The sequence below is a fragment of the Panthera onca genome, chromosome C1 (genome assembly GCF_046562875.1).
Source record: "Panthera onca isolate mPanOnc1 chromosome C1, mPanOnc1 haplotype 2, whole genome shotgun sequence".
NCBI classification, from domain to species: domain Eukaryota; kingdom Metazoa; phylum Chordata; class Mammalia; order Carnivora; family Felidae; genus Panthera; species Panthera onca.
The window spans coordinates 63263195-63275243 of NC_138346.1; the positions used below are offsets into that span (position 1 = coordinate 63263195).

At 34.9% G+C, this 12049-nt stretch overlaps 1 protein-coding gene across 5 annotated transcripts in view; it reads right to left on the minus strand.

Moving 5' to 3' along the window:
* The window catches only part of PPIG (peptidylprolyl isomerase G), a 45395-nt gene that overhangs the window by 16746 nt on the left and 16600 nt on the right, over positions 1-12049 (minus strand). For all 5 annotated transcript variants that reach the window (XM_060621555.3, XM_060621557.3, XM_060621556.3 and 2 more), the window contains 4 exons: positions 11991-12035; positions 10614-10701; positions 5531-5560; positions 5301-5440 (listed from right to left, as the gene is read on the minus strand). In XM_060621555.3, the coding sequence (XP_060477538.1) occupies positions 5301-5440; positions 5531-5560; positions 10614-10701; positions 11991-12035 (303 nt within the window). The remainder of the gene's footprint in view (positions 1-5300; positions 5441-5530; positions 5561-10613; positions 10702-11990; positions 12036-12049) is intronic.

Below are 12049 nucleotides of genomic sequence, written 5' to 3' on the forward strand. Positions count from 1 at the left end.
AAAAGATGTTGACATCAGTGATGCCTGGGTGGCTCAGCTGGTTAAGCAACTGACTCTCAATTTCAGCTCAGGTCATGATCTCAGTTTGTGAGACTGAGCCCTACACTGCGATCTGCACTGACAGCACAGAGCCTGCTTGGGATTCTCTTTCCCCACTTCTCTCTCTGCCCCTGCCCTATTCTCTCTCTCAAGATAAATAAAACTTAAAAAAACAAAACAAAACCCTAACCTATTAAGGCTGGTAAAGATTACAAGTTTGGTTGGGCCACCTGGGTGGCTTAGTTGGTTAAGCATCTTGACTTCGGCTCAGGTCATGATCTCATGGTTCATTGAGTCAAGTCCCATGTCAGGCTCTGTACTGACAGCTCAGAGCCTGGAGTCTGCTTTGGATTCTGTGTCTCCCTCTCTCTCTCTCTGCCCCTCCCCTTCTTGCCCTCTGTCTCCCTCACTCAAAAATAAACAAACATTTAAAAAAAAAAAAAAAAAAAGATTACACAGAGTTCGGCAATACGTGGCTTTGCAAAGTATATAAGGGTAATTTATTTTCTAATGTTTATTTTTTTTTGAGAGAGAGAGAGAGAGAGAGAGAGATAGCATGAGCAGGAGAGGGCAGAGAGAGAGAGGGAGACACAGAACCCAAAGCAGGCTCCAGATTCTGAGTTGTCTGCATAGAGCCTGACATGGGGCTCAAACTCACATACCATGAGATCATGACCTGAGCCAAAGTCAGACGATTAACCGAATGAGCCACCCAGGTGCCCCAGAAGGTAATTTATTTTCTTATATTCATTGTCAGTGTCTACCAAAATTACAAATGCATGACCCCTGTAGTCTATTAATTCCACTTTTAAGAATTTATTCTATGTGACCAAAATTCACATACATTTAGACCAATATACAAAATGTGGGAATGAAAATTGATGGGCAGAGATTGGAAGAAGACTTTTCATTGACTGACTATCCTTTTTGGCCTCTAAATTTTCAACCAAATTAATATATTAAATGTTAAAAACTGTAGATATTTTAAAACTTCCAAATATGACAATAATGGGATACTGCCAAAAAAACAAACAAAAAACCCTACTACTTGCCTTACCACTTACACAAAATCTATTTCAAAGTATCTGTAACAAACATTTAAGTATCCTTAAGGTAAAAATGAAACACTACCTAAAGCAAAACCACAATGCAAGTTAAAAATCATAATGGATGAAAACAAATAACAAAGAATAACACTTTAAACTTGTGGGCCATTTCTGGATAGTTTTTTAGATTATGTGATTTGCTTATCACTACGTAAAAGAATTTCCTAAACCTATTCACTGACCTTTTGGGAGGGTGGGGTAGGGTACAGTGTGATCTTTTGTTTTTTTTTTTTTAACGTTTATTTTTGAGATAGAGACAGAGCATGAACGGGGGAGGGTCAGAGAGAGAGAGAGGGAGACACAGAATCTGAAACAGGCTCCAGGCTCTGAGCTGTCAGCACAGAGCCTGACACCGGGCTTGAACTCACGAACGAACCGCAAGATCATGACCCGAGCCGAAGTCGGACGCTTAACCCACTGAGCCACCGAGGCGCCCCACAGTGTAATCTTATTAATGAGGTACTGATTCTACTAGTATGATAAAGTAAAACAAACTCCAGAACATTTTACTTGTAAAGATTTCAGGTAAAAAAAAAAAAAAAAATGCTGCCTTATTAATTTTATTTGAGATCTACAGATTTTATATCAATGAATTTCACATGAAACCTTTATATTGAAGGCAATTTCTAGGGCATCACCAAATAGGATAGAATAAAGAATAGAACTATTCCTAAAATAGGTCTCCTTTAGGTATTTTCATTTCATATTATTGGTCTCATCTCCTAGATAGTTTCTAAGTTTAACATCCCACTATCTTCCAGCACAAGTTCCATCATCACTGCTCCTAATTCCAGGTTAAGAACAATGAATGGGATCCTCTTACTATATAAATGAATCTCTGGTGTTCTTTACCGTCTCCTGAGTACAAGATTCACTGACTGTTTCCCCCATTCTATTTTTTTTGTGTATTGCCAGGCAATGTTTCCTACCACATACAGGCAAAACTTCTACTCATACAACTATCTATTGTATATCCATCTGTAACTCAGCACTTGTGTTTCTGTAATATAAAACTCTATGTAATATAGCAATGGCCCCATCTCTTATTGCATGGTCAAGGTGTGTACAGACCTCTCTTTTAACCTGAGGTCATGCCAACTCCTGGAAAATCAGTAAGCAGCTTGACTTAAGTAGTGATTTCATTCTTTGGTGGTCTATGTTCCATCCTCCATTCTGTCCCTTGACAGCCTCTACAGAAATGCAGTTTTTATTAGCCTCCAGTGTTCCATTCCTACATGTGTTGGAAGGTTCTTTTTCTTAACTCTGAACCTTCTCAGGTATATTCAAATAGCTACAAAAAACAGAATTTCCAATTCTGCAACAGCAAAAGGGATAAAGGCCCAAGAAGATTGCCCAGACTCACCAAGACCATATACAGGTGGGCCCAGACAGTCAGAATTCTTCAGAAGTCTTTTTGTTTTCTTTCAGGAAGTTAGAAAAAGAAAAAAAAAGATTCTGTATTTATTTCTTTTTAAACTGGGGTGTAAATCTCTCAAACAAGATTTTAAATATAATGATGAACACCACAGTGTTGCATAAAGCTTTCTGTTTCCAATTTAAAGCTGTAAGGAGGCCATCAAACTTACAAATTGGATGTGAGACACAGCTCTGCCTAAAAAAAGATTATATAGATGCATGACAAAATCCATTCTGACCAATGTTCTGAATAGTAATTAAAGGACTGCAGGGTAATAGGTTCCAAACTTTGTGACTTCAAATATAAAGATCTTTTCATATTTCCACAGTATAGACCAGAACAGGGTAGGCATGGGAGTATGGCTTAAAACACACTTGACCTTTACATGAACTCCTGGGCAGACACTAATAAAGGGCCAAATGTTCCCTCCCCACCTGCTAAAACTGATAAGGGCAAGGTATGCTTCCTTAGCAAGAGTTTGAGGGACACACAGTAGGACACTACATCAACTTTCAGCACAACTGTCTGGTCACAATGGCATCAGCAAAATTAGCATTTATTTCTACATGTGAAAATACATTATGAAGACAAATAATAACATACAAAGAGTGCACTCATTCACTTTCTCATTCTTTCAGCAATAATTCAAACACTGACCTTTTATTACTAAAAGAATGTTTACACCAAATTTATTAGAAAATCTATGCTTATGGTTTAAAATGTGCATTTATTACCCCAATTTCTTTCTAAATATATATACCACAGTATCCTTAACTTTTATAAGCAGAGAATATATCCTAACACAAGAGACCTTAAAGAGGCACAAGAGACATAAAGTACAAGAAAAAACCCAAGTTTTTAGTAGAAAATAAAAGATAAAAATTTCCTAGATGATGTGAGAAGAAATAATGCCTTAAACGAAAATATTCCAATGATACTAACAGTCTTAAGGATTAAGTATCAGTATCAGGGTGTAAAATTTGCAAACATTAATACACTGTTTTTGTTTTTTTTAATGTAAGATACTCAGTAACATCTCATTCTTCACTGGATCTTCACAAACACAAAACATATATTATACATGTTGTTTGTACATAAAGATAGACAGCCAGCCTTATGAATACCAGCAAGTTATATAAACAGTCCCATTATGAGCTGCAGCATATTCCTGCAATGGTTTACAAAGTATATATATATTTAATATGATAGAGAAGAAAATTATCAGAATCGAAGTGGAATACAGAAAATAGAAAATTAAAAAAATAAGCTTCTATGACTAGTTTGGGTGTTTTTAAATTAAAAAAAAACAAATGTGCCTATTTCTAAATGACACAAAGGAAATCAGTATACCTAAAACTTGAGAACAGAATGTTCTACTTAGGGCAATTCTGAAAAGAATGTTAAAGACTTTAATGAGTTAGCAATACATAACAGAAAAGGCTCTAAATCTGGAGCCAGCAAGCTTGGGTTTGAAGCTTAGTTCCCTGCTGTGGTAAAAACCTTAATCTTCTTGACTATCCTCATCTGTAAAATGGGAGAAATTAGTACAGAGTTATTGTAAGGATCAGAATGGATTATAGGGGCACCTAGGTGGCTGAGTTGCTTAAGTGTCAGACTTGTGACTTTGGATCAGGTCATGATCTCAGTTTGGTTGTGCGATGGAGCTCCGCGTGCATCTGTGCTTGACAGTATGGAGCCTGCTTGGGATTGTCTGTCTCTCTCTCTCTCAAAAATAAATAAATTAAAAAAAAAAAAAAAGAAAAGAAAAGATTATAGATGACTCTCACATTCGTTAAACATGAAAAACTAAGTATGGATACTATTCCCTAGACTAGTAAGAACAGGAAGAATACAGTCCATTTATTATTTTATTGTTTTCTACACAGGTAATCTCACCCCATTAATTTTAGGGTAATGAAGTACCCAATATTTGTCAAAAATAATGGCAGTTACGTATTTCACATATATAATATAAACACTTAAAACATTAAGTAAACAAAAAAATATTAAGTAAACAAAGTTCCATAATATCATACCAAACTATTGGTCATGTTAATTTCAAATGTTCTGGTCTAAGTAAAGAAGTTTCTCAAATATTCCAAATACTTCTGAATCTCAGTAGTGCATAAAGGGAAATAATTATTCCCTTTAGTTTCTTTATGTTATTCTCTTCAATTGTCATCGTTCCCTCACTGTGTCTTTCTCTAGAAGAGTATTTATTTACCATGCTATTTATACAACTACAGTTAAAAAACAAAACAAAACAAAACAAAACCCCAAAACAAAGTGGAAGGAGAAGGATAAATTATAGCAAATTAACAAGAAGGGAGAATTAGAGGGGCACCTGGGTGGCTCAGTCGGTTAAGTGTCTGACTTTGGCTCAGGTCATGATCTTATGGTTTGTAAGTTCAAGCCCTGTGTTGGGCTCTGTACTGACAGCTCAGAGCCTGGAGCCTGCTTCGGATTCTGTGTCTCCCTCTCTCTCCGCCCCTCCCCCGCTCACACTGTGACTCCCCCCCTCTCTCTCAAAGGTAAATAAACATTAATTTTTTTTTTTTTAATGGGAAAACTAGATGACTCCGTGGTAAATGAACAAAGTGTGAAGATAAAAGACATTCAGAAAACACAAATGCCTCATATATATATTCACATTAGTATGAATTTCACACCAACAATTTAGAATGTCTCTGATCGTTTAGCATGCATAAGAATTATCAGAAATATGTGCTTGTTTTTACCTTTAGATTTGGGAATTAGCTCTCCACAACTGAGTATCCGCACCTCAGCAAATGGTTTGCTAGCTGCATCTGTTTTCTGATTTTCTATCTCTCTTACAACTTCTTGGCCAGATATCACTTGCCCAAAAACAACATGATGCCTAAAGAGTAAAGTAAAGATGATTAAATAAAAGCTTTTAATTTTAACATTAATTTAAAGTGGTCAAAAAATAAATTAAAATAATCTTTACCCATCTAAATGAGGAGTTGGCTTCGTTGTTCTTTGGAAGTCATCAGATAGAAGAATAAAAACAAAGTCAGAGAAAAACAAAGTTAGCATCTCTAAAAAGGAAAAGAAAATAACTGCATTGGAAACAAAGCTGCATACAAAGAAATCACATGCTATTTTAACATAATAGAATTTTATTACATTAACCTTAAGTCGAACAGAAAAAATTCAAGATGACTTCTACATAATGTATTTTCAAAAACTCATTCTGATCATGAAAGTAATACCACTCATTGTTGAGAACTTACACGTTAACTAAGGTTGACATTTTGGTGTTATTTCCATTCATCCACGTTTCTTGCATGTGCCTGGGTTCTTACTGAACATGTAGAATGTTCTACGGTTTTTGTAAATTCTATTGTATGAACAGACCACAATTTAACAAAAGATTCCACTAGTTTATGGGTTTAACAATAGTGCTTTTTCAACCTTAACATTTTAAACAGTTAAAACATAGATCAACTGCATAACTGTGGTTTTGTTTTCCACAGTTTCAGTCACCTATGGTAACCTGTGGTCAGTCCAGTCTGGAAGCAGATGATCCTCCATCTGACATACTATCAGTTCAAAAGTAACCTAACACTACACCACAATGCCTGTTATTCACCTCACTTCATCTCATCAGGTAGGCATTTTATCATCTCACATCATAAGAAGGGTAAGTACAATACAGTAAGAGATTCTGATAGAGACCACATTCATATAACTTTTGTTACAGTGTATTGTTCTTTTTGCTATTGTTGTTAATCTCTTATTATCCCTAAATTGTAAATTAAACTTTATCACAGGCATGTCTATATAGGAAAACATGTAATATATAGAGAGTTCAGTACTATATGAAGTTTCAGGCATCCACTGGGGGGAATCTTTGAAACGTACTTCCCGTGAATAAAAGGGGACTTACTGTATATATTCAGATGGGCCTCACATGTGTTCTGTTGACTAGAATAGAAATGGTCCATATAGTGTTTGTAAAAATTTTAATTAGTTGCCAACATTAAAAGTTTTGGATACTTTCACTCAAAAATCCAGAATTCAGACCTTCTGGAACGCCGGGCTGACTATCCCTATCTTTTTAATACATGGATTATCAGTTTAGATTCTTGTCCCAGCAGGCTTTACTGGCTTATGTTACCGAAGATCCAAAGACCTTCGAGTTTATTTTCCCTGATATACAAACAAACTTCACATTGAAGAAATCTGGATTAAAACTTTTGACAAAATTCAAAATAAGCAAAAAGTCCTGCAAATGAAGTAATTTTGTAAAATCTTTTTTTCTACTCCACACCAAACTTAAAATCTTTGTAGTTAAGAAGATTGGTATTGGTGTAGAATGAAGATGGACACTGTATATCATTTATTATGTTAAAGAATCTTATCAAACAAGGCATTAGATGGGGTGCCTGGGTGGCTCAGTCGGTTAAGCGTCCGACTTGAGCTCAGGTCATGATCTCCTGAGTCATCAGTTGGGAGCCCCACACTGGGCTCTGTGCTGACAGTTCAGAGCCTGGAGCCTGCTTCAGACTCCGTGTCTCCCTCCCTCTCTGCCCCTCCCCCACCTGCACTCTGTCTCTCTCAAAAATAAACATTAAAAAAAGTTTTTGAAAAGGCACTAGAAATTTGGAAGAAGGAACACAATCTAAGCTAACCTTTAGTTAAAGCCCACATGATACTAATTAACAAAAATTCAAACATGTTCATGTATTTTCATAAGTTCACCTTACATGTAAAACTAACCCCTTACTGTTTTCTTCCTACAACAGATATGTTCACCTGAAGTTGCTTAAACTATTTAGAGATGTAAAAACCATTGTGTATACCCTATGTGTATTTGTATTACATGTTACATTCAACGTATACATATATTTTGTATCTAGATTTAGTCAAACCTCACTTCACAGATTCCATAACTTACAAATTCACTTCCTCACTAGAATTCATTTATAACCCCTAAACCAATACTCTGCGTTTTCATGGTCATTCTCGAATTGGTGAAAAAGTGTATTGAAGAGGAGCAGAAAAACGAGAACTCTTGTACAGTGCTGACAGGAATATAAAATGATGCAACCACTGTGGAAAACAGTTTAATGGTTCCTCACAGAGTTAACCATAGACAAATATTGCATGATTCTGCTTGTGGATCTAAAAAAAATTTTTTTAATGTTTTATTTATTTTTAAGACAGAGAGAGACTGAGCATGAGTGGGGATGGGGCAGAGAGGGAGACACAGAATGTGAAGCAGGCTGCAGGCTCTGAGCTGTCAGCACAGAGCCCAACGTGAGGCTCAAACTCACGAACTGTGAGATCATGACCTGAGCCGAAGTTGGACACTCAACCGACTGAGCCACCGGGCGCCCCTGCTTGTATATCTAGAATAGGAAATTCATGGAGACAGAAAACAGAATAGAGGTTACCAGGGGCTGAGGGTAAAAAGAAATGGGTTTCTGGGACAATGAAACCATTTTGGAAACAGTGGTGACAGTGGCACAATATTGTGAATATAATTAATACCATTAAATTATACATTTAAAAATGATTAAAATGGCAAATTTCATATCACATATGTTGCCACAATAAAAAAGTTTAAGATTAAAAAACTGAAGTTGTCTCCTTTAAAAACAATAAAAACAAAACACAAGTTAAAGAAGGGTTACCTAGAAATTAAGAGAGATAAGGGAAAATCAACACATAGAGTGAAGATTCTGAGAATATACGTGAAGGATTACATAAACTTAACAGAAGTTTTGGATAGCACAGGAAGGGTTTTAATTTAAAAACAAACAAATGATAACAGTGTTGTTGAGGATCTGGTGACACTGGAACTTGCATACTATACTGTTGATACTAGACTACATTATATAGCAATATATATATATATAGAAAGACTTAAAAATATGTAAACATTTCACTAGTAAACTTCTAGCAACTTATGTAAAATAGTTAAAAATGCTTCAAACAATAGGTACAACAATGTTCACTGCAGCAGTTTGAAAACCAGGAAGCAAGCCAAATGTTCAAAATTTAGATAAATAAAGAGGGTCCTCGGTGGCTCAGTCAATTAAGCATCCAACTCTTGATTTCAGCTTAGGTCATGATCTCACGGTTTTGTAGGTTCAAGTCCTGCATCAGGCTCTGCACTGATCCTGCAGAGCCTGCTCGGGATTCTCTCTCCCTCTCTCTGTCCCTCCCCTGCATGCTCACTCTCTTGGTCTCTCCCAGAATAAATAAATAAACTTAAAAAAAAATTAGACAAATAAAGCATAGTACATTCAACCAATGGATTCACGTATAGCTATCAAAATATTAATACTTAGCTATGTGCAGAGATTTATATTGTATCCAAAGTTGTTTATAGATATGCAACATTTAGGTTACATTTTTATTGCAGAGAAAGACATTCTGGGGACAGGAATTTTTTCTTCGATTTATCTGTGTTCTTATTTTTCTACGACCAACATGATATAAATTGTTTTCATTTAAAAAATCAGAAAGACAATTAATTGCCTTAAAAAGGCAATTAGTTGAATGAACTAGAGTCTATTCACACACCAGAGTAATATGCAGCTGCAAGATAAATGAAAAGGATCTCTATGAACTGATATGGAGTGATTTCCAGGATATATGGCTAAGTGAAAAGAACAAAAAACACTGTATGTAGTATGCTATCTGTTGTGTAAGAAAAAAAGGAAAATAAAAAAAATATATATGTATCTGTGCTTATTTTTGTAAAAAGAAATAGAGGAAGATAAGCCAGAAACTAATAAGGTTCGGTTACTAATATGGATGGATGGGAATGGGATGAAAAAATGGGGAATGGCAATGGAGTGAAAAGTTAGGTGGGAGTGATACTTAAGAGGTATTCTTTTTGAATCACGTTTTATAAACTTAAAAAAAAAAAAAAAACTAAAAACTAATCATGGTGAGAGAACAAAATATAATCATACACAAATCAACCTAACATATTTTGAGCCACAAAACCACACAAAATTCACACCAAAACCACACAAAATTCACACCAAAAGGCACTAATCTGAGCCACTTTTAAACACAGTATTTTAACTACATACCCTCGGTCTAAAAACAAAAATAACTGTAAGTAAATAGCAACTCTAGTTAGTAGGTTACTTTTCATAGAATAGAGTAGCAAGTTTTTAAATAGAATTCAGCAAATGGGTAGAAATTCTGAAGATAATGGGAGCCAGGTTTTTCACTATTGAAGACGGGAATTACAAATATGGAATAGTAAATCACTGGAATAAGCCATATGGTGCTTACAGATTAAGTTCTTCTGAGACAAGGAGAGTCTATTGAGGAGGAGAGCAAATCTGTACCGATAGGACGTGATAAAAAATATGCACTGTTGAAGAGTCCTGCCCAAAACCTTTTGGGGTTCAGAATTGGAAGCATTAGCAGTACCCACTTTGGAGCTATAAATAATTTTTAGTAAGTACGCAAATTCACAAATATAGAATCTTTGAATAATGAGAATCAACTGCATTTCATTCTTTGTAAACAAGTAATTTATAAAGAGATACTCTGCAAATATTCTTATTATTAAATTTGTGCTCTAAATAGATAATTCTTTCCTCAATCAGTCATTATGGAGATGACTACAAAATGGTGACTTTTCTATCATTCCTTTTAAATTTATTAGCTGACATTCTACTAAGAAACAGCTTTGTCTTCTCCCTTGTTATTTATTCGTTTATTATTTATACCTGTACGGGCTGCTGGATTTCTATTTTATTTAATAATCCGATACTATCATTATTTATTTTGATGCTCAAATTTTCCTAATCTGGCCAGGGGGAACCTTACCCCTTCAGTCTGGCTCCTGTGTTGTTTTGACAAGTCTTCATCATTTGGAAACTTAAGCAGTACAGTTCAATTTCACTTTTAACAATTTTACTCTCTCCAACAATTCACTGTTCCCCTTCCTTCAAAAATTTTCCCCATTATGGATCCCTCTCCTATTTATTAGCAATCAATGAGAAATGACACACCAAAAAAGGGATATTTTAAATGATCACAGCATAAATACTTACATGAAGAACTGTGAACCGTTTGTGTCCTTCCCTCTGTTGGCCATAGACAAGAGAAATTCTTTGTTGTGTTTAACAGCAAAACTCTCATCTACAGAGAAGCGAAGTTTTCAGTTATATTATAGGCATAAACTCCAAAAAATTTCATTTTTACTCTTCATATCTTATTTTCATATGTGCTCTGTAGCACCAGACAAAATTTAGATAAAAGGTTAAAAGAAGAAAGAATCAAATATTAACCAATTCCTTCTTCCACCTTTTTAGATTAAAACATCTAATTTTCAATCCCTTGCTATAAATTCAAATACTATTATCACCCCCCCTTTCTTTCCATTTGCATTTACTTGTCTTTTATATCATTTTGGAAAAGACAACACAATTTTCTTTGCTTATTCAAACAAAAAAATAAAACGTTCCTAAAAAGGGAAGAGAAAGAAACCAGATAGGATTCTTTTACACTTCCTCTGTTTCTTTTCTGAGCACAAAAAAGCACATATGGTTATTTTAAGCACAGAGAGGCACTCATTAACTTAATCTCTGCCACAGCATCATTTATTGCAAAGAGTAGCTTGCTTTCCAATCTTGGATTCGAATATGAGAACCACCCAAGTAGAACGTGAAATAAAATTTTACTGAATTCCTGAAGTGAAAAATATGAAATACGAAATTATTTCCACATTCATGTTTATAGTCTTTCAAATAATCTTCACATTAATAAAAAATTCCAGAGAGAAAATTTTAATTTGAGAAAAACATTATCCAAAGTTTAAAATATCAAAGGGATTTTTTTTTTTAAGTGCACAGAAGGGGAGCCTGGGTGGCTCAGTTGGTTAAGCATCTGACTTATGGTTTCGGCTCAGGTCATGATCTCACGGTTTCTGGGTTCAAGCCCTTGCATCAGGCTCCACGCTGGCTTGGGATTCTCTTTCTCTTACTCTCTCCCTGTCCTTCCCCTGCTCATGCTCACTCTCTTTCTCTCTCAAAATAAATAAACTTAAAAAAAAAACAAATAAAAAAAATGCACAGAAAAATGGACCCACTAAACATGTGAGTACTGTTAGTATGAAATATTGCTAAATCTGTTTTAATAAAGATTAAGGTTAAGCTGTGGAAGTGCCCAATCTAGCACTATAATTCTAAGACTTTATTATAGATCATTGAAACCCTTCAAATAATATGATGTATTAATGTTCTAAACACACAAAAAATCCTACCTCTATAAAAAGTCTATCATATAAATTTTTTCACAAAAAGATTAACTTTTGGATTCACTGACTGTAGTTGGATATTAGTATACTGTTTAATAATCTTATTGATTCAATAGAGAAAAATGAAATACAGAAAACATTAAAAATACAATTTAAATGTAAACATCTTTACCTTCAAAAAATCCTCCATAAATAGATTCCCCTCCTCGTCCATTCCCTAAGAATGAGAAA